This window comes from Chrysochloris asiatica, unplaced genomic scaffold, assembly GCF_000296735.1.
Source record: "Chrysochloris asiatica unplaced genomic scaffold, ChrAsi1.0 scaffold00025, whole genome shotgun sequence".
NCBI classification, from domain to species: domain Eukaryota; kingdom Metazoa; phylum Chordata; class Mammalia; order Afrosoricida; family Chrysochloridae; genus Chrysochloris; species Chrysochloris asiatica.
This window is the reverse complement of record NW_006408543.1, coordinates 11,618,036-11,643,018: the sequence shown is the minus strand read 5'-3', so window position 1 is coordinate 11,643,018 and position 24,983 is coordinate 11,618,036. Positions and strand designations below refer to the sequence as shown.

Below are 24,983 nucleotides of genomic sequence, written 5' to 3'. Positions count from 1 at the left end.
GACATCAGCAATGATATCCCTTGTTCCACAGCCTCTTCTGAATCCAGCTTGAACCTCTGGAAGTTCTCTGTCAATATATGCTTGCAGCCTTTTCTATATTACCTTTAGTAAAAGTTTACTCGCATGGGATATCAAAGACGTGCTGGTAGGAAAGTAAAAATGCTGAAGAAGTCCACATGGAGCTGGGAAAATTCATGAAGCTTCACGGTAAAGGTGGAAGTTCTGGAAAAGCTATGGGAGATGAGACAGGTGCTAAAGTTCAACAAGCTGATTGGCTATGAGCCATTTGTTTAAAATTCAGACTTTTAATGATGACAAATAAAATATCTTATTTGTGCATTATCTATATATTTACTACGCATTTGCCAATTTCACATTTTTCAGGTACACATGAATGGCATTTATTGTGACTTGGGACAAGGTTTACAGAGCAGATCCAGTCTTCGTTCAACAATTCATACACATTGTGTTTCATGTCATTGATTGCAGTCCCCACAACATAACATCACTTATCCCACTTCCTCTCAGGGATTTCTTGTTTGTTTCCATTCCTCCTTCTCTCCTAATCCTTCTGAACCTTGTCTGTGGGTAAATACTGCCCATTTGATCTCAAATGGTTGATTTTTTTAAAATGGTATGCATTCCTTCCTAGTAATTTTATTTCCCTTATACCCCTGTCTCTTATTTGGCTGAAAATTTAGTCATTTCCAGACCTGAGAGGTGCCTAAGAGTCATAGTGTCAGGGTCCCACCAATCTGCATCCAACCAGTTAACTTCACCTTTATTATGATTTTGAGTTTTGTTCCACATTTTTCTCCCTCTCTATCCAGAATCTTCTATGCTCCCTTTCAGAGTAGTTGGTAGTGGTGGTCGGGCACCATCTAGTTCTTCTGGTCTCAAGGTTGTGGAATGGTACACTTTTAGAGGAAGACTTTAATGGGATTTTAAATCTATCTCACATGAATGAATGGATGGAGAGCAGTAACTGCTACAAACAGGGCAGTGGGCTCCAGGGTGATGATCAAGAAAAGGAAGTCATGTAATACGTCAGAACTTTGGCTGACCTCACTGGCTTCCCATTTAGGGTGATCCCTCTCCCAGTCCTCTCCCTCAGTCACTTATCACAGACCTTTTCCTTCCTGCTGAGCCTAGGAAAGATAAACTTTGCATTGGTACCTCTCCTACCTGAATGCTCCTGGAATAGATCTCTGGCTCTCTCTTCCTTGCTAACTTCAGTCCCCTCTTCCTGTCCCTCTCTGCTCGAGATGTCAGAATATGGACTTTGTCCCATCTTCCTTGTTTTCCCCTCAAATTATGAGAAGCAAGAAATTGAGGTAACCACTTGGACTATGAGACTAAGAAACCATTTAGTCCCAAGAACCATGCATGGAGGGACTAGGGTTCCCTCCTATGGTCACCAGCAGCATGGCTCCTCCCCACCCTCTAACCCTGGTTTTCTTCCAGTTATGAAGGTCGCTTCCCACCTCCCTTACCCCCAAAGAAATATGTGAGAAACCTTCAGATTTATTAAAAAATATTTAAAAAGATAAATCAGCCACAAAAGCTAAAGGAAATAAAATGTAAGTGCTTAGCTTCGGTAACTTTAATTCTAAAAGAGGCTGTGTGGTCTACTAGAAGGTGCATGGACTATGGAGGCCAACAAACTAAATAACTGTGTGTCCTTGTTGTTGTTGTTGTGATATGCCGTGGAGTCGGTTCCAACTCATAGTGACCCTGTACAGGGTTTCCGAGGCTGTAAATCTTTACGGGAGCAAAAAGCCTCATCTTTCTCCCACGGAACGGCTGGTTGTTTCTAACTGCTAATTTTGAGGTTAGCAGCCTGATTCATAACCACTATGCTACCAGAGCTCCTTGGCAACCTGTGTCCTTGGCAACCTGATTTCTCTGGAACTTGGACTCTTCACGTATAAAATGGGAACAACGATAAGACCTACCCCATGGGACTGTTATGGGATAAAATTTAAGTTATGTACCCAAGTGCCTTTTTCAGTGTCTGTCATGTAGAAGGTATTCAGAAAATGTTACCTGAATGACTGGATGGAGCACCATTAAGCACACTCTACGAAGTGGAGATAAGGCTCAGTGTGTCAATAGAAGGGGCCACCTCCTCATGGCCCTGTCTGCTGGGTGAACTCAAGCTGGGTCTCAGTCAACTCAGTGAACACTCAGTCTCTCCTTCTGTGTCTGGGAGCAGGCAGGATGACCCTCCCAGCCAAAACATGCTGTATCTCTGCTGGTTCTTCTGAAAAATAGGGCCTTAGGGAGGGAGGGATGTCTCTCTTATTGCCACCTACTGGCAAATGCCTCCTCCCTCCTCTGCTCAAGCCCCCTGGGATGGGAAGGAAGATGACTGTTGCAGACCGTGTAAACCTGGTCAGAAGTTCGAGGCCCACGGGGCCCGAGTGTGACAGACCGTACAGGCCACAGGCTCTGAGGAACAGATTCTGGCACGTAGCAGTCATGGCAAATTGTTTTTCATCTTAGTATTCATTTATGTTTATAATTAAATGCAGACATGAGCCCTTATTATCCATAGAGAAATATTAAAACCCCCTAAAGCCGAGACTGTAAAGGTTTCAAGGGTAAAGTTTTTCTCCAAAGGATTAACTAAAAATAGGTTGGCTACTTCCCGGTTCTTTGTTCTATAGACAAAAGGTCATCCGCCCTAAACCTGTCCCAGGTGCAAGCTATTCAGCCAAAGTTCCTGAAAACCTGGCTCAAGAAGCCAACACAGCGGGACTCCTCCGAAGCCTTTTGTCCTTCCCTTTCACCTTCCCTCAACTGAGCTCATGGGCTATAGATATGTTAATTGAGCCTGAGAAACCAAGTTGCGGGCCAGGGATTCGAACCAGCAAAGTACGATGTAAAGTTACCTGAGTGTCTGGAAAATTACTGATGTTGGCTGTATCCTGTTTTAGTCCCTCCCAGCTTGGTGTGAAGCTCCTCCCCTAAATAAAACGGAGACGCAGGCTGGCCCAGGTGTGCATTACAGGCAGGCGGTGAAAGTGTGCAGTGCACCTTGGAGAACGTGCTGTATGGCTGACTAGGCATGTGTTACTGACCAGCTAGTAAGGGGTGCGTACTGCCTGCTTAGCTAAGATGTATACCATGCGGGACCTTACTGCCCTCATGGCTAATATGTTCACCACGCCTGACCTGCCAGATGCCAGTAATGCATCCACCCTGGTTTTGGGGTGTCTCTTTGTCTCCCTCTTTCTGTCTTTCTTGTATTCTTTTGCTATCCCTATCGCCGCCAGATAGCCCCTCCTCGTGAACCAAAACTCTTGAATCCAACAACTATGTCGAGGCGGGTCCCTGACAGATGACAGTCCAGAACCAAACCTGAGGAGAAAGAGGAAGTCCTGAGTCCCCCAAACACCCCATTTCCCCAGCTTCTTAGCCATCCCTCTCTGGGACCTGTGCCCAGGCTGGTGAGGGTGTGGGGTAGGCCAGTGAGAAGGGAAGTGGGTGTGGAGCCTGGAAATTTCTGAATGTGCAATAGGGAAGGAGGGTGTTGTCAGTGTGCTTCCCCCACCACACAGACCCAGAGAAACAGGGCTTAGCTGGGGAAACTGAGGCTCAGAAAGGAGCGTGGCTTACTTGAGGCCAGTGGAATGGGGACAAAGCTGATGGAGTGGCCTCCCTAGCCTGAGCCCTTGGGGTCTGGATCCCAGGAGCCTGTCCTGGTCCAGCTCCCCTTCCCCAGAATTGGGCAAGGTTCCAGGGGAGGCCTGGAGGCCTGGGGTGAATTCAGAGCCTTCCACTTACGGTTTCACCTAGGATGTATCACTTTCCTTCTGAGCCTCCGTTTGCTGGAGACAACAGGGCTAGATACTAGTTGTGTGTGTAAAACGAAGGCACAGGGCCAGTGGGCAACGGCGCTTTGTCCATAGCCTGTGGCCTCCCTTTCCCTGGACGCCTCCTCCAGGAAGCCCGCCCCCAAGCCTCCATGAAGTCACAGTGGTGCCACCAGAGTGAGAGGCTGTCCCCAGAGCGGGTGACCCTCACGAAGCCTGAAGCAATTAGGATGGGCCGGTCCACTGTGCCTCTAATGTAGGCTGTGACCAGGGAAAGGACTTGCTCAAGGGGCACCAAGATCCGCTCTCAGGCAGTCAATCAGGGCTGTGTAGGACAATGGACCTGGAGCTACTGAGCTTCCCAGGTGCCTTCCCTGCGCCCCACTTACCTGGCCACACACTGCCTCCAGACCCCACCTGCTGGTAAAAGGTTGTGTCCCTGCTGGACCTCACCTGCCCAGTCCCCTTGAACTTCCTCACAGTGACGCTCTTGGCTTCCCCCTTGGTTTTACCGGAAGCAGGAAGTGGGGACTAGGGCTATTTCAGACTGCACCCCATTAGGCTGGGACAGCGGGGACCAAGGACTGTTGTACATCCATCCTACAGGCCCACCTCACTTCCCTGGCCAGGCCTCCTGAGGGAGCACTTGCAGCAGAGGTAACCAGAAAGCCCAGGGCTCTGGCTCTGCCTCCAACCAAGTCCCAGCTAGGGTAACTGCAGGTCAGAGTGCAGAGTACCAGGGATTTGGCACCCCCCAGCCCAGAGCTCAGTCCTGAAAAAAGCAGGGCAATGAACTATGGGGACAAGCTTTCACTGGACAGAAGGGAGGCGGGGCAGGGCCTAGCTCCTGGCTGTGTGCCCTAGTGCCCTAGCGGAGCGGCTTCCATTCCCTACACTTGGCATCCTGGTTTAAGAGCTGGTTTGCACTCCTTCTCCTGCTTAGGAGAAGAGCAGGCATGCAGGGTTCTGGAAGTTTCCTTGGACTTAGCCCTCACTTGGGAGTGGTGAAGTATGTAAAAGCAAGAGGCTGAGGAGCTGGAAGCTTGATGAGAACTACACTGTTGGATTACAGGATACAGCCACGTTTTGTGCCTCAGAGACGTCCCTTCCAGAAGACATCCTCTTCTCAAGGATTCTCTAAAGGTCTGAAAAGAACTCGTTGTGGTGCTCATCTGGGCCATTGGACTGGGGAAACCAGACCCAGCATGCTCAGAGCTGCCTCATATTATTCCATCAGACCTGAGAGCTGAGCCAGGGCCTGTCCACTGAGGCCACTAACCCCTTCCTTCATCCCACCTGCAGGTCTGAATCAGGGTGATGCTGAGATGATGGCATTCTTCCAGGGCATCCCAGTCGAGCAGGCTGTGCCAGGGACTCTCAACTTCCCCGGGAGCCCTCCGCAGGTGCCCTCAGCGTCAGAGGAGGATTCTGAGACCTCCATGTCAGAAGTGTCCTTTGAGCACCTGGTGCTAGCCGTGGACATGTGGACAACTTCGATGAAGACGAAAAAGTCTAAGTGTCTGATCAAGGTGTTCAAAGTCTTGACGGGAAAGAAGAATAAGAGCCAGCCAAGCACCGTGGAACCAGATGTGAAGGCCAAGACCCGCCCTGGGCTTGATGCTTGGCTGGCCACAGGTGGGCTGGGACCCAGGTGGGGTTGGGGCCTGGGTCAGAGCTAGTCCAGGACCTGGGAGGGAGGTCTGGCTTATCAGAGTGGACCCCAGTGGACAACAAGGTCTGGGAGTGGGCCAAACCAGAGCATCTTTCCTGTTTGGCACTCTTGGGACAAGCCACTTCATCCTCTGGGTCTCAGCCTCCGTTGTGTGGGAGACCCTGGAGGTGACACCACTTTAGAAGTCTGTCCCTGTCGTTAACTTGCTGCTCTGCCCGCAGTGGAAGAGCTGAAGGCAGACCTAGACCTCGGGCGGCTGGAGGCCTCAGGGCCACTGCTGGCTCTGGAGCGGGAGCTGCTGGTGGCCGCGGCGGCGGGTGGCATGAGCCAGGAGGAGCTGGTGCAGCGCCAGAGCAAAGTGGAGGCGCTGTACATACTGCTGAGGGACCTGGTGCTGGGCGTGCTGTGGCGGCCCCTGGAGGTGGCCCCCGAGCGGCTGCGCCAGGCGCTGGCCATAGTGTCCGAGCAGGAGCTCGAGGACCGCCGGGCGGCGGCGGGGTCCGAGGACTCGGTGCTGGCGCCCACGCGACCGCGGCGCTGGCTGCAGCTGTGGCGGCGCGGCGTGGCGCAGGTGGCCGAGGAGCGGTTGGGCGGGCAGCCGGCGGCGGGCGCCGAGGGCCTCTCGGAGGCGGAGCGCGCCTTCCTGCACCTGGGCCGCACCATGAAGGAGGACCTGGAGGCCGTGGTGGAGCTGCTGCTGCCAGTCTTCCCCGCCGAGTTCCACGTGGTGGCGGCCTACGCCGAGAGCTACCATGAGCACTTCGCTGCCCAGCTGGCCGCCATGGCGCAGTTCGAGTTGTGTGAGCGCGACACCTACATGCTGCTGGTCTGGGTGCAAAATCTCTACCCCAAGTAAGAGCCAGGACGCCGGCGGGGGAGTGCGCTACAGAAGACCTAGCTGGGGAGGTTGGAAAGGGCGGCAGGGCCTGAGCTCAAGGAGTAAGACTTGGGCACTTAGGACTCCATCCCAATGAACCTGGGCTACTGAGAGGGCTCAAGTGCTGCAGGCAGCCTGGAACGGTTTGAGGGTAGGGACAGGACTTGAGTTCACGTGAGAGCTGGGAATGCAGGGCAACGTCCCAGGAAGACCTGGGTTATGAGGAGTTATCCAAGCGGCAGGGAGCAGGTAAAGGGTTGAGGGCAGGGGTCGGGCCTAGGCTTAAGGGGCGGCGCCTGGTGACTCAATGTGCTGTCCCAGTGGAGTCTGGGATGCAAATGTGTCCAGAGTGCCTGGAGCATTAAAGGGGTTGAGGGTAGGGTTGTGGCCTGGGCCCAAAGGGCCTGGACATGCATCTCACAGTCGAAGTGGGACCTGGGATAAACCTACCTTTCTTCTTGTTTAGGTGCCCTCGAGTTGGTCCCAATTCATAGATACCAAATGCGCTACAGAAGGAAACACTGCCCAGTCCTATGCCATCTTTACCAGTATTATGCTTGAGCCCAGTGTTGCTTCCACTGTGTCAATCCATCTTGTTTGAGGGAGTTTCTCTTTGACCATGCCCCTCCACTTTGTGATTGGTGTTAGTTGGTTCTGACTCATAGCTACACTGCCGGTTCCGTGCTAGCCTCACAATTGTGGAGTCTATTGTAGCTGCCACTGTGTCAGTCCGTCTTGTTAAGGGTCTTCCTCTTTTTAGGGGTCCCTCCATTTTACCAAGCATGCTGTCCTCCTACTCCAGGGACTGGTTCCTTCTGAAGTAGGAGAGATGAAGTCTTACCAACCAAAGGCACATTCTGGTTGTACTTCTTCAACACATATTTGTTTGGTCTTCCAAAAGTGCATAGTACTTGTGATATTCTTCTCCAACACCATAATTCAAATGTATCCATTCTTCCAACTTTAGCACGCATATGGGGCAATGGTAAATCCCATGGCTTGGATCTGGCGCACTCTAGTTCTCAAACTGACATCTTAGCTCTTGAACACTTTAAAGAAAGAGGTCTTGTGCAACAGATTTGCCTAATGCAATATGTCATTGGTTTCGTGACTGTTGCTTCCATGAGTGTTGATGGTTGTTGATCCAAGCAAAATGAACTCTTTGACAATTTCAATCTTTTCTCCATTTTCCATGATATTATTTATTATTGGTCCTGCGGTAAGGATTTTTGTTTTCTTTACATTAAGATGTCATCCATACTGAAGGCTTTGGTCTTGGGTCTTCATCAGTAAGTATTTTAAGGCGTCTTCACTTTCAGCAAGCAAAGTATGTGATCTGCATATCACAGGTTATTAATGATTCTTCCTCTAATTCTGATGCCACGTTCTTCTTCATACAATTTAGCCTCTTGGATTATTTGCTCAGTGTTCCGATTGAATAAAAATGGTGAAACTATACAACCTGGCTCACACCTTTCCTGATTTAAACTGTTCAGTGTCCCCTTGTTGTGTTAGAATGACTACTATTGATTTAAGAACAGGTTCCTAATGAGTACCATCAGATGTTATAGAATACCCATTTTCCACAATATGGTCCACAGTTTGTCATGATCCACACAATCAAAAGCCTTTGCATAGTCAATGAAGGATTTGTTGTTGTTGCTGTCAAATAGAATCCAACCCATGGGTTTCCCGTATAGGATTTCCCATGAGCAGCTGGTGAGCTTGAACTGTTGCCCTTGCGTTTCAAATGGACTTTGCAGTCCAGCACATTAAACCACAGTGCCACACCAGGACTCCATTTTAATAAACACCTTTCTGGTATTTTCTGCTTTCAGACACGGTCCATCCGATGTCAGCAATGATATCCGTAGTTCCACGTCCTCTTCTGAACCCAGCTTGAAGTTCCGGTAGTTCCCTATCAATGAGACGTAAAGATTTACAACCTTGGAAACCCTATACAGGGTCACACAACCACCCCTTGTCTATGTGCTGTTTCAACCATTTTTTAATTATCGTCAACAAAATTTTACTTGCGTGTGATATTAATTATATTGGTCAATGATTTCTGCATTACACTGGTCACCTCTCTTCAGAATGGGCACAAAATGGATCCAGGTAGCTGTCTTCCAAATTTCTTAGCATAGATGGGTGAAAGCCACACTGTGGCATCAGTGTGTTGAAAGATTTCAATTTGTATTCCATCATTTCCTGAAGTTTTGGTTTTCGCCAGTGCCTTCAATGTAGCTTACACTTCTGCCTTTAGTTCCATTGGCTCTTGCTCATATGCTACCTCTTGAAATAGTTGAACCCTGACCATTTCTTTTTGGTGCAAAGACTCTGTGTATTCCATATTCTTTTGATGCTTTCTGCACCGTTCAATATAGAATCCTTCAACATTACAAATCAAACTTTGAACTTCTTCTCTAGTTCTTTTAACTCCAAGTCTTTGTACATTTCTTTATAATATTTAGTTTTGTTGTCTCAAGTTGCCCTTTGAAATTTTCTGTTCAGATCTTTTATTTCCTCATTTTTTTCCCATTGGCTTTAGCATATCTGCACTGGAAAGCAAGTTTGAGAGTCTCTCCTGACATCCATTTTGGTCCTGTCTTTCTTTCCTGTCTTTTTATTATCTTTCTGCATAATGTTCTTGATGTCATCCTACAGCTCTTCTGGACTTCAGTCATTTGATGTCTAATGCATCAAATCTGTTCTTGAGATGGTCTCTAAATTCAGGCAGGATATGTTCAAGGTCATATTTTGCTCCTATGAACTTGTTTTTGTTTTCCTCAGCTTTAGTCTGAACTTGCGTATGAGCAATTGACGGTTTGTTCCACAGTCAACCCCTGGCCTTGTTTTGGTTGATGTTAGTGAGCTTCTCCATTGTTCTTACCACAGATTTGCATTTGATTCCTGTGTATTCCATCTGGTGAGGTCTATATGTATAGTCACCTTTTATGCCTTTTAAAAAATGCTATTTGCAGTGAACATATCATTGGCCTTGCAAAATTCAGTCACGGAATCTCCAGTGTCACCAAGGCCACATTTTCCAACTACTGATACTTCCTTTATTTCAACTTTTGAATTCTAATTGCCCGTAATTATCAATGCATCTTGATCAATTTCAGACTGAAAAAAGTCGCTAGAATTCTTCAATTTCATCATCACTGGCTTTAGTGGTTGGAGCATAAATTTGAATAATAGTGATATTAACTGGTCTTCCTTGTAGGAGAATGGATATTATCCTATCACAGACAGCATTGTACTTCAACATACATCTTCAAATGCTCTTTTTGACGATAAATGTGTCATCCTTCTTCTTCATTTTGTCGTTCCCTGCACAGTAAACCACATGATTGTCCAATTCAAAAATAGCTAATACCGGTCTATTTCAGTTCAGTGTTGTTGTTGTTGTTAAGTGCCATTGAGCCGGTTCTGACCCACAGTGAACCTTTATAGGGTTTCCGAGGAGCAGCTGATGAGCTTGAACCCCCAACCTGTGGTTCAAACTAATGTTGCTGTCCAGCACATCAACCACAACACCACAATAGACCTCTTAGGATGTTAATCTTTATGCATTTCATTTCATTTTTGGTGATGTCCAAGTTTCTTAAATTCATACTTCATACATCCCATGTTCTGATTATGAATGAATGTTTACGGATATTTCTTCTCATTTTGTGTTGTGTCCTATAAGCAATTGAAGGTCCTGAAAACTTTATTCCATCCATATGGTTAATGTCAACTCGAATTTGAGGAGGAAGCACTTCCTTAGTCATATTTTGAGTGCTTTCCAACCTGAAGGACTCATCTTCTGGTATTTTATCAAGCAATGTTCCACTGCTATTCGTAAGGTTTTCGGTGGCTATAGGATTAGCACTGGTTGCAGTTTAAACCCACCAGCTCTTCCTTGAAAACCTATACAGGGTAGCTATGAGTTGGAACCAACTCCATGATATTTAACAAGTACAGGAACAGCCATTGAGAAGTGGTTCGCTTCCTTTTTCCTAGTCTGTCTTCATCTGGAATGTTTACTGAAACCTATCCATTTTAGTTGACACTTATGGTATTTAGGCTCACCAGCGACTCCTTGGAAACCCTGTAAAGGGTCTCTATGGGTCAGAACTGACTCGACAGCACTTAACAACAACAACAATGGTATTTAAGTTACCAGTAGCATAACTTCCAGCACCACAGAATGACAAAGTGTCACATGAATGGTGCTTCGTGTGTTGTGTGGCTTTTGCCTTGGAATCCTTCATTTCCCAGACTTCAGATACATGCTCATCCACAGACAATGTTCTTGTTATTCATTCACTCCATCAGTACTTCCTGAGCTCCCAATTTGGGTAGAGGGGTGAAACATATATAGGAGGCCAGGGACTGGGAGAGCCCAGAGCAGGGATTCTGACACAGTCTGAGAAGTGCCAGAAGCCAGCACAGAGGAAGAGGAGCAGCATAGACAGGAGCCTGCCTTACCCTGGGGGAGCTTACAGTCTAAGGTGTGTACAGGAGCCAGGCAGGGAGGGGAGAGGACAAGTCTGGAGACAGGTGTGAGAAAAACCAAGGCCAGGGCCTAAGGCTTAGCCTCGGGGCATTCTAGGAACTATAGAGGGTTTGTGGGTGTTTCGTTTTATCCAGTCAGGAGTGTCATAAGTGGGCAAGACCAAAGGGTGTCTTATACAGACCCCTGCTGGACGGAGTGCTCCAGTCAGCCTTCACTCCTTAGATGGAAGTAGAAATGCCATTGGAAGTCACAAGGAATCTCAGCTGTGTACACGCTGCCTCATGGACCTTACAGCTTGCCTGCCATTCTCACAGGCCACTGGTGGGTGAGGAGGGACTTGACCACAGAAATGCCCGGGAACAGGAGACTGAGGTTCTCACTGCAGTGTTCAGCACCTCGGGTGTAGAGTCTGGAGGCAGAAGTCCGGAGAGGTAGCCCATAATCTGAGCATTTTGGACACACTGGTTAATACCATGGGCTCTGCTGGCACTGATGGTCAGCTTCTGGTAGGAGGGCCCGAGGAAGGGCCAGCAGGGGCAGTGGATGGGGACTCCATTGGCACAGGGAAATCTGGTCCCAGGCAGGAGCTGGAGGACACGGCCCAGCCCTGGGCAAGTTCCTTCTTACTTCTCCTGACTCACTAGGAAGTGTTGGGCATCTGGTCTTCTGCCTTCCTGTCCCTGTGACCTCAAAGTTTCCTGGCCCTGAGCCTGTGGGACTGAGGCTGAGCTGAACATGAAACCAAACCCTAGAGGCCAGTGTCCAGGGAAGGATTGTCAAGGCCAGTGTGGCCAGAAGTGTGAGGAGCAAGGGGACACCCTACAGCCAGGGCACAGAGAGGACAGTACTTAACTCTTGGAGCAGACAGGGCTCTCAGGAAGTGCAGGGCTGGGTGGGTCCCCTGGGAGCTCTGGGACCCTGCAGAGGCGCCACCAGAGTGAGTCTAGATGCCCGGCATCCTGGCTCAGGGCTGGTGGGTCACTGGGGTCATCAGTGTGGAGTCCAGTGCTAGGGGTGGGAGGTGGGAGCTGGGCTTCCTCTCCAGGAGAGGGCAAGTCACGTCTTTTCACAGGTGGCCCTGGCCTCTGCTGGGTGGAGGAGGGATTACTGAGGGTTAGGGCTGAGGCAAGGAGACCAGTCAGGAGGCCTGGCATGGGAGTAGGGAACCAGAGTGCCGCACAGTGGAGTATTTCAGGGGACCCTTAGAGAAGGAGTGGAGGGGACTAAGAGACAAAGGAAGGTGAAGCCCCAGGTTTGGCCTGAGCCAGGCTGGGCGGATGGGAAAGAGGGGTGATGGGGAAGAGGGGTCCAGCTCTAGGTCTGCTGGACTAGCTGGGCTTGGGTGGGGGCTCTATTTGAGAGACAGTGCCTTGCAACCCAGTTCTTCACTCGACCACCCTCTGCCCACAGTGACATCATCAGTAGCCCCAAGCTGGCAGCTGAACTGCAGGATGTCAGATTGGGGAGTCTCCTGCCCCCCAGGCAGATCCGGCAACTGGAGGCCACATTCCTGTCTGATGAGGCGGTGAGTCCAGATGGGGCCCAAGCTGGCGCTGTGGGAAGGAAATGCAGGGGAGGCTCAGAGACAGATGGGCTGTGGGCAGTGGACAGACAAACAGCCAGGCAGAGGGCTGTAAGGGTTTAGCCAGGGCCCAGGACCTGGTAACTGGGCCCCAGTCAGCAGGATGAGGAGGGACCCAGGCTCAGTCTCTAAGGGTTCATTCCTCAGCTGTCATCTTGAGCTAGGTGGGGGCATCTCTAGGGGCTGGAGCATTTGGGACAGGGGAGGGAGCAGAGGAGAGAGGCAGGTGTTCATAGGGGAAGGTCCAGGGAACTGGCTCTGAGCCACCTGGGAGACCAGCTCCCTGACCAGCCTGCCTCCACCCCCAATCCCAGGCCAAGGTGAAGGAGCTGATGGGCCGGGCCCTGGAACTGGAGTCCCAGGACTGGGCCCAGGATGTGCCCCCTCAGAGGGTGAACGGTCACTGTCACAGCGAGCTGGCCAGCCATGTCATGCAGGTACCATGGTCTGTCCTGCCCTCCTCCCCCAAGTGAGGTGCACATGCAGCCCAGGCCTGTGGAATCCTGTGGTGGGGGGCAGAGCTCCCCCACTCTGAGTGCCTGTAATGTGCCCCCTCCAGCATCTCCAGCTGCTCCAGTGTGCCCCCTGCAAACCCCACCCCCGCCTCAGTCCTGCCCTGCTGGACTTACCCTCTGCCCTCTGCAGATCATCTCCCAGAGGCAGATCAAGGCCAAGGACATCACCACTGACCTGGGCATGCAGATTAAGCAGGTGCTGCTGATGGAGCTGGCTGGATTCTTCAGGAGGTGGGTGCTTGCTTGTGAGTGTATGTATGTGGCCGGGGTCTCTGCAGCTGGGACCCCTCCTTTGTGTTCCAGGTGAGGATCCAAGCTAGATCAGCCCCACCTCCCTGCCCCTAGGGTGTCTGTGTCTGTCTCTCCCCTGCCCGCTCCCTCCTGGGCACTGACACTGGGTGACCTAGCTCCCCCCCTCCACCAGAACCTCCCTGTCCCCCCACTAACTCTCAGGCCCACTCTCAGGAGAGCTGCCTCCAGCTACAAAGAGGACTTGCCCGTGGGAGTGGGAGCCGGCCCTCTTCATGTCCCATGATGCTCTGAGCTCCCCCTGCTCTCCTGAACCCACCCCACCCCACCCCAGTCTTCCAGGTGGGAGGGGCCTGCGGACAGGTGGGGCAGCAGAGCCAGGTGGTGGGAGCTGAGAGAAGGGGGAAGGAAGCCTCTAGCCCAGAGCAGCTGAGGGGGTTGGGGTGCTGGGCTGGTCCTAAGGTGCTTCTGCCGGTTCCACAGCTACCAGCGTGCCTTTGACAAATTTCTAGAGAGATGTAAACAGACAAAAAATTACAAGGCCAATGTCATTGCCAACATCAACAACTGCCTGTCCTTCAGGTAAGGGTGGTGACCCAACAGAGCAGGGTGGCTGGGAAGTGTAGGTGGGCATGGATGGAGGGGTGGGAGTGGGGTGGGGGCTGGGCCCTGAAGGGGAGGGTCCAGGGTGGGACTGGGAGGTGGAAGGGAGGGTGCAAGGTGGTGCTGGGCAGTGGAGGGGAGGGTGAAGGGTAGGACTGGGAGGTGGAGGGGATGGTGCAGGGTGGGTATGGGAGGTGGAGGAGCAGGTATAGGGTGAGGCCTGGGAGGTGGAGGAGCAGGTATAAGGTGAGGTCTGGGAGGTAGAGGGGAGCAAACTTTGGGGAGAGGCTGGAAGGTCAGCCTGAGCCCTGCCCCAGGAAGTCCATGGATGGCTGACCCACAGCACATGGGAGCCATCCAAGGTTCTAGAGTGCAGGAGATGGTTTAGCCTGATTCATCTGGGATTGGCTGGGTCCCTGGGGGTGGGGGCGGCTAGAGGCTGGGCAGGGTCTGTTCCCTCCAGAATGTCTGTGGAGCAGATGTGGCAGACACCCCCCAGCCACGTGCTGGGCCCCCTGAATGAGCTTAAGGCTCGTGGCTTTGACTCCTTACTCCAGAGCCTGCTCCTGGACCTGGAGGTAAGTAGAGTCTCTTCCCTTTGGCGGGGCTGGGAGGGTAGGTGGGTGCTCCACTGGGGCGGGCCTAGGACTGGAAGGTCAGGGGCCCGGGCTGTGGCAGGGCTGGGCTGGCTCCACCGTGAGAAGCTAGTGACCCTGGGAGATGGGAAGGGCTCTTTCCCCAATGAGCATCTGAGCAGCACTGCCTAGGGCTGGGAGGGCATGGTTTATATGGGGCAAGTTTCTGCCGCCCACCAAGTTCACACATGTTTCCTCAAGTCCCTACCCACCTGCCTCCATGCCAGCTCTCACCCCTGATGCTCTGTGCCCTCAGCAGCCACCCATCACACTGAGGTGGGTCAGGAGTTTTCAAAAACCCCTTAGAGCTTCGAACAGAGGACTGAAGCAGGGTCCCCAACCACACTCGCCAGTTGCCCAGGGCAGGACAACCTGACTTGGACAACCTGACTCACGGATTATGGCCACCTGGTGGTAGAGGTCCAAACAGTGATGACCCTGAATGATTTGGCTCTGACACTCACAGGCCCAATCAAGCTATGCCGTTATGTATGCAGGAATTTACAGGCACGTCCCAGGTTATGAACAAGAATCATTTCCAAGTCAGAACAGATACATAAGGTTCTTACTTAACCTTGGCGGTGGTGATTGTGGGCCGTGGAGTCGGCTCTGACTCACAGTGACCCTGTACAGGGTTTCCAAGGCTATAAATCTTTATGGGAGCGAAAAGCCTCATCTTTCTCCCACGGAACAGCTGGTAGTTTCAAACTGCTGAACTTGAGGTTAACAGCCCAACTCATACCAGAACTTACTTAGGCAGATATTTAAGAAGCATACTGGGTTACAAGTTGGGCTGCAAACCTCAAGGTCAGCCGTTCGAATCTACCAGAAATTATGCAGGAGAAAGATGAGGCTCTCTGCTCCCATAAAGATTTACAGCCTCAGAAACCCTAGAGAGGGTCAATGTGAGTCAGAACCGACTCTACAACACACCACCACCACCAGTCGGATATCTGGAGTCCTGGTAGGCACTGTAAGATAAGCCCTGGACTGCTAACTGCAAAATCAGCAGTTCAAACCCACCAACCACTCCTCAGAAACCCTATAAGGATTGCTGTGAGTTAGAACTCACTCAACAGCATTTAACAATAATCAAATCTTGGTCTTAGTATATAGTATATAGCACTAGACTGCCAACTGCAAAGTCGATGGTTCAAACCCATGAGATGCTCCTCAAAAATCTTATACAAGGGTCCCTAGTAGTCAGAATCGACTCGACAGCACTTAACAACAACACTGTACATCAAACACTTAACCCAGCACTCCCCTATTCACTAAAACATCTTAAACACAATAATATATAATAATTATTAAGTGCTGTCGAGTCAATTCCAACTCATAGGGACCCGCATAAGGTTTCCGAGGAGCGGCTGGAAGATTTGAACTGCCGACCTTATGGTTTGCCGTCCAGTTCTGAACCTGCAGCATCACACCAGGAGTCCACAACATAATAATAATAAACGTAAGGAGCCCTGGTAGCAAAATGGATTACAAGCTGAGCTGTTAACCTCAAGTTCAGCAGTTCAAATCTACCAGTTGCTCCATGAGAGACAGATGAGGCTTTCTGCTCCCGTTAAAATCTACCGCCTCAGAAACCGTAGAGGTTTGCAGGTTTTGAGTGGTTATGAGTTGGACTGCAAACCTCAAGGTCATCAGTTTGAAACTACCAGCTGTTCCGTGGGAGAAAGATGAGGCTTTCTGCTCCCGTAAAGATTTACAGCCTTGGAAACCGTAGCGTAGTGGTTATGAATTGGGCTGCAAACCTCAAGGTCAGCAGTTTGAAACTGCCAGCTGTTCCATGGGAGAAAATGAGGCTTTCCGCTCCCGTAAAGATTTACAGCCTCGGAAACACTCTTCAGGGTCGCTATGAGTTGGAACCGTCTCCACGGCACACCACCACCAATAATAAAAGTAGCTACATCCAGTACTATACTGAAGAGAGATTTTGTATGTATGTAGGTAGGTCTACAGAACTGTAGAAAACATTGAAGAAGTAATTCCTAAAACAGTTTTAAGATCCATGTTTTCTGGAGGGGATTGTAACCATGGCAATGAGACAATATACGATAGAATGAATGTAAAATTAATGTTCTCCCATGTAAACTATCACATAATTCACTAAAACATTTAAGAAAAAAAAAGATTCATGTTTTCATGAATGTCACACACTAGAGCCTGTGTTGTTAGGGGCCGCTGTAGTTCACTCACATTTTTAATACAACACCCTTTATGGTAGTCCGTTCTTAATTACTTGTTGTTCGAAAGTCAGATGTTTCTGAACCTAGACTCAATGTATTAATGTAAGGGCCCTTCCCCAAGACAGGCAGCCAGCTGTCCCAGTCTCTGGGCCCCAGCTGGGAACCTGAGAGAAGGGTCACAGAACCTGCATCTACTTCCTGTCTTGGAAGAGGGACTTGAGTCCTCCCTGGACCCCTGTTGAAGTGCCTTTGAGTCAGTTTCATCTCCTAGTGACCTTCTATAGGGTTTCCGAGGAGTAGCTGGTGAGTTTGAACCTTGTGGCTCAAACCAACCTTGCAGTCCAGCGCTTATCCTATAGAACCACACCAAGACCCCTGGGAGTCCTGAGCTCTGGGTCTGGCCACCCCCCACCTCTGCCTGGGTGTCTGGGAGAGGGACTGGGGCCCATGTCTGTGTGAGAGCCTCTGCTGGTCAAACATCCTGCGGCTCTTGTCACAGCCACTGTTCAAGAGGTTCTCGCAGATCCGCTGGGCGGCTCCAGAGGAGCTAATGGAGGAAATCCTGGCCACTGTGGCCCACAGGCTGCCTGAGTTTTCAGAGCTGCAGGACTGCTTCCAGGAGGTGAGGAGGCGCTGACAGGATGGGCGGGCATGGACACGTGGTCACACACACAGGCAGACCACAGGTGCACACAGGTACTGGGCCGGTGGCTGGCCATGGGGACACACAGTCACACACACAGGCAGATCACATGTGCACTCAGGTACTGGGCCGGTGGCTGACCATGGGGTCATACAGTCACACACAGGCAGATCACGTGTGCACACAGGTACTGGGCCAGTGGCTGGCCATGGGGACACACACGCAACTACACAGCATCACACACACACATAGGTGATGACTGGTGGTTGGGGGGGCAGGGCAGTCCTGACACCCCCTCCATCGTGTGTGTGCTCTGTCCCCGGCCTCTCCCTGAGTTCCCACCTGGGCGTGCACAAGCCATGAGTTGTGCTCCCCGTCAGCTCACACCACCTGGCCACCGGCCCCCTAGGAGCTGATGGAGGTCGTGCACCTGCACCTGGTGAAGGAGTACATCATCTGCCTCAGCAAGCGGCACCTGGTCCTCAAAACAGCCGAGCATCAGCAGCAGCTGGCGGGGCACATCCTCTACAACGCCGCCCTCATCCAGCACTTCTGCACTCAGAATGTAAGCCATTCACCCGCCCGTCCTGAACCTGTCAGACACCATGACAGCCCCTCAGGGCCGCTCGGGGCCCTGGTGCTCCGTGGGGAAGGTCAGCCTCCCACCAACAAGACCTATGTCTACAGGGCTCCCATGCCACCTGGCTGGACCCTGCTATCCCCAGGCTAGCCGAGATCATTCGTCTGCAAGACCCCAGTGCCATCAAGATGGAGGTAGCCACTTATGCCACCTTGTACCCCGACTTCAGGTGAGAAAGGAGGTGCTCCCAGGTCCCACTGTCTGTGGTCAGAAGCCCAGGGAGCTTAGATGCTGGTCCCAGTGATGCGGTCAGCAGGGATTTATTTATCTCATCCTCTCCACAACTGATCGAGGCCAGCACTTTCTGTCCTCATGGTGTGGATGAGGCCTACAGAGCTGAAGAAGGGACCCACAGTGACCCAGTGGGCAGTGGGAGAGTCAAGATGACCAAGCCAGGCAGTCATGCTCTATACCCCAAACTCTTAGCCTCTCAGAAGGGGAAACTGTGCCCAGAGAGAGCAGGGACATGCTGGGCCATGGCATGTCAGTACGGAAGCTGACACCATCACTCAGCTTACAGCCCTCAGGACCACAGACCCCACGTCCTGGGTGACCCCTGTTCTTGAATGGAGGCTCATCCTCTGAATGCTGGACAGCCTGGTGAGCCAGGGACAGCTGTTCTTGGTAGGCTGGGATGTCTAACATGGAAAGAAAAGTTTAAACATGTGTTGAGTTGGGTTGACCCAGGTTACCCTAGCTTACATCCTGACTAACCCACCCCACCTGTCTATCTGCCTACCCATCCATTTGCCGACCCACCCAATCAGCTTGTCACCTATCAACCTGCCCACTTACCTACCCACTCACACATTCTTCTACCTACTCATCCAAGCATCCATCCAACTATCTACTCACCCATCCATCCATCCATCCATCCATCCATCCTCCACCTACTCACCAGTATGTCCATCCATCCATCCATCCATCTATCCACCTACTTGCCTGTCTGTCTATTCACCCATCCATCCATCCATCCATCCATCCATCCATCCATCCATCCACTCACCTGTCTGGACCACTCGGCTGGACAGTTATTGAGTGACCTCCTGATAGGTAGAAGCTCTGTTCTAGGCACTGAGATGCAGTGAGTTACCGGAGGGCCTGGTCTCAGTCTTACATCGTGTAGCTTGTAGACAATTGAGGGCACTCTGCAACAAAGTCATCAGGCAGGGCAAACTTGCATCTGCAAGCCATAAGGAGGGTTCTAGCCAAGGCCATGACTAGCAGGAGGTGCTTTTAGCTGGGAAGGCTTCTTTGTGACATTTCAGCTGAGATCTAAAGGTGACAAGAGGCTTGTCTCAAGAACTCAGGGAAGAGCCTTCCAGAGGAACAGCAGGTGTGAAGGCCCAAGGTGGGCTGGGGCTTGACCTGCTCTAGAGACAGGAAGGGTCCGTGGGTCTGGGAGTGTGGTGGGTCCTACAGGCTGCAAGGCCCTGTGGCAGCAGTGTCCAGGGGCTGGAGAAGCTGGGATGAGGTGGGACTAGGGATGTCTGTGATCAGCCTGGGCTGACAGATGCTCTCCTTGCCAGCAAAGACCACCTGAGCGCCATCCTGGTCATCAAGGGGAACCTGTCAAGCAGTGAAGCCCGGAGCATCCTGAGCATCCTGGACATCAGCACCAGACCTCATAAGGCCGCCCATTCCTTATTTGCACATATAAAGGTTGGTTAGCTTTTCCTGCAGCCTGACCTGCTTCGAGCATCCCTGGTCGCCTTGTGCCACTCCTGCTGGCGCCGTCTGTTCAGAGCAGCTCCGGCTCAACAGAGCCTCACAGGTCTCCACTTTCTGCTGCTGTCACAGGTCTTCACTTGCTGCTGCTGCAAAGCGTCCTGGTCCCTGGATGGCTGAATGGACATGTCCCCGAGGGCCTCTGTCCAATGGAGGAAAGAACACCACTGCAGCAAATTGAAGAAAGCACTTAACTGCCTCTTAGTCTATGTATAGGTTCCTCAGGAGCACAATCAAATGTTCCAGAATATTCATTCTCTGCAATGTTGTCCATAGCTTGCCGTGATCCACACAATCAATAACCTTTGTATAATCAATAAAGCAACTGATCTTTCAGATAGCAGCTGAGTGCTTAAGCATTGCACCAGTAGGCTCCTGGATACACCTGAATAGCAACCTGAACTCTCCCTCCCATGCCATGAAATTTAACATACACACAGGTTCTGGGGAACAGGACATGGGCGTCTTTGGGTGTCATTATTCTGGGGCTCCTCCTGTGCCTCTGCTTACCCGCAAGGCCCTGCTCATTGTTGGTACTAGAATGTTCCCTCTCAGCTTAGGATGAGGCACTTTATGCCCCTGAGATTACTATGGGGGCTTCAGAGCCAGCACTCATGGATTTCAACCCACTTTTCTGTACACAGCCTTTGACAGCCTTGGCCTGAAACTGGCACATGTCAGTGGTGCTCAGAGGCCTTGGTATACTCTCAAGGAGTTCACACATTTGATGTTACTAATATCATTTCTGATAGCACTGATTGTAAGTGAACATACTCAGGATGGAATCTGGAATCGTAGGCTGGGTGCTCTAAAGAAGCAAAACCAATGAAGTGCATACACAGATATGAAGGAGCTTCAAAAGATTCATGGGAAAATGGAATTAAAAGATCATGGAATTCTCCCACAAACTTTTCAAGTCCCTTTTCAGGTAGATCACATGTACATACAATTTGTGTACAGAGAGAGTGAGAGAGAAAGATTTCTTTCAAGGAAATGCCTTGTGCAGTTGTGAAGGCTGGTGAGTCCTAGATCCGCAGGTCAGGCATCAGATTGGAGGCTTCTCCGGCCTCGTCGGATGCAGGGGCTGGCAAACCCCAAATCGGCAGGTCAGATGGCTGTGTGCTTTCTCACGGAGCTGCGGGAGCTGGTGAATCCCAAAATCTGCAGGTCAGGCAGCAGGCTGCCGACTTAGATCTCGAGAATCAAAGGTCAGATGATAACAACTCGGTTACAGGATCAAGAGAGCTCTGCCAGAGTACTTATATGTGTTGGATGCAGTCTACACCCCCAAGGAAACATCCCTTGCACCAGACCACACAATGGAAGGGAATACGACTAAGAATCAGGGCCCAGCCAAAGTGATACATTACATAGCCTTTGTCAACGTGGTACCTGTATACATCTCTTTAAACCCTACATAATTTCTAAATAGAGTCATACTTGTGTCTAATGTGATACAATTAACATGTATACAACTGAAAACACACTCAGTGTTGGTCTCAAATAGCTTCACTTCTGTGACCCATTCAGAAAGATCCATCCATAGACCTCTTTGTCACCAATTTTCCAATCATGTTTCTTCCAAGTCCCTAATCATCCAGCCAATGGCCACAACATCACACATCTGGGTATCTCTCCATCCAAGCAAAATCAACCACCAGGTGCACTGTTTGAAGCTCTGCCCACAAGGGCTGTTTCCCTTTACTGTTGTCCTACAGGGGAGTCCTAGAAAGGGGCTGTAGGGTGCCCTTGTCTACGTATTTCCAAGTGATACCTGCCTATTTCACCAGACTGTCTCTAAACCAAGCACGAGTCTCCCCCTTCCTCAGTCAACTAATCATAATGAACTCCCCAGGAAGCCATTAGAGCATACTGGGAGAGGAAAGGGAAGGTGCCAGGGGTGGAGACCATGAGTATTTGGGCCACTTGCTCACATAACCTAGTCTTTCTGGAGCCCGACCTTGTATATACCACTTCCATGTAATAATGGAGGACTGCCGTGCGTGTCTAATTTTTGACCCTGTGAGTCAGGCAACACCCAACTCATGATGGGAAACTCAGGCTGCATGGTGACTTGATTGCGCCTGGTTAAGCATTCAGTCTCTATTAAGGCCCAATATTAAGCCAAAGCTATTCCTCAAAAACAAAGTCGCTCTTTGCAGAGGATGACAGCACTTTGCTCCAGAATTCTAAGAGGCCTGTCAAAGACTGAAAACAGCATCTCTATCTGCCTCTCATACTGCAAACTTCATTGGATCAGCCAGGTCATGTCACCCAAATAGCAAAGCAGCTTGCTCGGCTGCCTGAACCTGTTGCAGAGCCTTTCGGTGTTCTGAGCCCCACTCAAAACTGGCAGCTGTTCAAGTCACTTGATAAATAGGCCAGAGTAGCATACCCAATTGAGGGGTATGTTGCCTACAAAATCCAATGAGGCCCACCAAGGGTGTGCCTACGTTTTAGTTGTAGGAGGGGTCAGATGTAACAACTTATCCTTCATTTCAATATCTTAACATCCCCTACTCCACTGATCCCCTAGAAATTAAACCAAGGAGGAAGGCATTTGCATTTTTGTAAGGTTAATTTTTCATTCTGTAGTGTAAAATATCTTACCGATAGGTCTAGACTCACTGATACTTCCTTCCTAGGTCCAGTCAGCAGAATATCTGTGAAATAGACTAAACATGACATCTGGTGGGAAGGAGGGGTGAGCAGAGTCCCTACAGATAAATTATGACTTTATTGTTGTTAGGTGCCATCGAGTATGCACAGCAGAACGAAACACTGCCTGGTCCTGGGCCAACCTCACTATTGTTGCCACGCTTGAGTCCATAGATGCTGCCACTTGGCCAATGCATCTCGTTGGAGGGTCTTCCTCTTTTTCTCTGACCCTCCACCTTACCAAACATGATATCCTTCTCCAGTGACTGCTCCCTCCTGACAATATGTCTGAAGTACCAAGAGACGAAGTTTGGCCATCATGGCCTCCAAGGAGCACTCTGGCTGCGCTTCTTTCAAAACAGATCTTTTGGTTCTTTTGGCAGTCCATGGCACTTTCAATATTCTCCTCCAACACCATAACTCAAAGGCATCAATTCTTCTACGGTCTTCCTTAATCACTGTCCAGCTTTCGCATGCATATGAGGTTATTGAAAATACCATGGACTTGGGTCAGTCCTCAAGCTGACACTTTTAAGTCCTCTTCAACACTTTAAAAAGGTCTTGTGCAGCAGATTTGCCCAATGCAATATGTCATTTGATCTCTTGACTGCTGCTTCCATGAGTGTTGGTAGTTGATCCAAGAAGAATGATGTCCTTGACAACTTCAATCTTTTCTCCGTTGATAAGAATCTTGATGCCACGTTTTTCTTCATAGAACCGAGCTTCTTGGATTATTTGCTCAGCATACAGCTTGAATAAGTACGGTGAAAGAATACCTCACTATTAGCACAAAAAAAACATGAACACAGCACAAGACGGCATGCAGAACAAAGGAAGAAACAGCACCACAAAAAATTAACATAATGACAACAGTTAATCCATACCTACCGATAATTACACTGAATGCCAATGGATTAAATGCACCAGTGAAGAGACAGAGAGTGGCTGAATGGATAAGAAAACAAGACCCTTCAATATGCTGCCTGCAAGAAACACAGCTTACACACAAAGACCAAAACAGACTAAAAGTTTAAGGATGGAAAAAAATATAGCAAGCTATCAGCAATAAAAAAAAAAAAAACACAAGTAGGAGTGGCAATACTAATCTCTGATAAAAATAAACTTTAAGGCAAAAACCAGCATAAGAGATAAGGACACTATCTCATGATTAAAGGGTCAATTGAGCAAGATGACATAACCATAATTAACATCTACACTCCAAATGAAAGAGCACCAAGATATATAAAGCAAACCCTACTAGAATTGAAGGAATAAATAGATAAATCTATAATTATAGTGAGAGATTTTAACATGCCACTTTTGAAAAGGAGTATAACAACCAGAATGAAACTTGACAAGATACAGAGGAACTAAACAGCACAATCAATCAACTCATAGATGTGTACAGAGCATTCAACAATATCCATTCTTTTCCAGTGCACATGGAACATTCTCCAGAATTGACCATGTGTTAGGTCACAAAGCAACCCTCCATAAATTTACAAACATCAAAATACTATAAAGCATCTTTTCAGACCACAATGCCATAAAATTAGAAATCAACAATAAGAAGACCAAGGAAATAAAGTTTAATACGTGGAGACTGAATAACAGCCTGCTGAAGAGCAACTGGATAATAGAAGACATTAAACGTGAATTCAGAAAGTTCCTAGAAACAAATGAAAACACAACATACCAAGATCTTTAGGACACGGCTAAAGCAGTGCTGAGAGGACAATTTATTGTGATAAATGCACACATCCAAAAAAAAGAAAGAATCAAAATTAACACATTAACACAGCATCTCCAACAGAGGGAACCTACAGTCACCAAAAGAATAGAAATAATAAAGATTAGAGCAGAAATAAATGAGATAGAAAACAGAAAAACTATAGAAAGAATCAACAGGACAAGAAGCTTGTTCTTTGAAAGAATTAATAAAATTGACAAACCATTGGCAAACCTAACAAAAGAAAAGAGGGAGAAGACACAAATAACACACATTAGAAACCACATGGGCGATGTCACAATGGAACCAAGGAAACCAAAAGGATAATAACAGAATACTATGAAGAGTTGTACTCCAAAAATTTGAGAACTTAGAAGAGATAGATATATTTTTAGAAAAACAAGAACTACCTAAACTCACACAGAGTGAAGTAGAAAATTTGAACAGACCCATAACAAAAGAAGAAATTGATCAGGTCATCAAAAAATTCCCAACCAAAAGAAGTCCAGGTCCAGATGCCTTCACTGGTGAGTTCTACCAGACATTCAGGGAAGAGTTGTCAGCAATTCTACTCAATTTATTCCAGACTATAGAGGAGGATGGAAAACTTCCTAATATATTTTATGAAGCAAGCATAACCTTCATATCAAAACCAGGGAAGGACATCATTAAGAAAGAAAATTATAGACCAATATCCTTCATGAACATAGATGCAAAAATTCTCAACAAAAGAAAAGGCATTTGACAAAATCCAACATCCATTCCTGATAAAAACACTCAACAAAGTAGGAATTAAAGGGAAATTCCTCAACATAATCAAGAGCATATATACAAAACCAACAGCCTATATCACTCTCAATGAAGAGAAATTGAAAGCCTTCCCTTTGTGAACAGGAACCAGACAAGGATGCCCTTTGTCACCACTCCTA

At 49.2% G+C, this 24,983-nt stretch overlaps 1 protein-coding gene and 2 pseudogenes across 1 annotated transcript; 2 read left to right on the top strand and 1 right to left on the bottom strand.

Moving 5' to 3' along the window:
- LOC102839409 overlaps positions 1 to 281 on the top strand; it is a 2,192-nt pseudogene extending 1,911 nt beyond the window's left edge.
- A 2,839-nt stretch (positions 282 to 3,120) lies between these two features.
- LOC102839045 (tumor necrosis factor alpha-induced protein 2-like) lies at positions 3,121 to 19,610 on the top strand. Its single transcript, XM_006839616.1, has 12 exons — positions 3,121 to 3,190; positions 5,121 to 5,453; positions 5,712 to 6,342; positions 12,285 to 12,399; positions 12,771 to 12,893; positions 13,102 to 13,202; positions 13,704 to 13,802; positions 14,287 to 14,401; positions 17,156 to 17,278; positions 17,709 to 17,864; positions 17,987 to 18,108; positions 19,469 to 19,610. Exons 1-12 carry the CDS (start codon positions 3,121 to 3,123, stop codon positions 19,608 to 19,610), a joined length of 2,130 nt encoding a protein of 709 aa, XP_006839679.1.
- Positions 13,978 to 14,171, bottom strand: LOC102819580 (annotated as a pseudogene).
- Positions 19,611 to 24,983: the final 5,373 nt, after the last annotated feature.

Coding starts and splice junctions, on each gene's coding strand:
- LOC102839045 (XM_006839616.1), top strand. CDS start 3,121: ATGTATACCATGCGGGACCTTACTGCCCTCATGGCTAATATGTTCACC. Junction 5,454..5,711: donor TGATGCTTGGCTGGCCACAG/GTGGGCTGGGAC, acceptor CTCTGCCCGCAG/TGGAAGAGCTGAAGGCAGAC. Junction 18,109..19,468: donor ACCTTGTACCCCGACTTCAG/GTGAGAAAGGAG, acceptor TCTCCTTGCCAG/CAAAGACCACCTGAGCGCCA.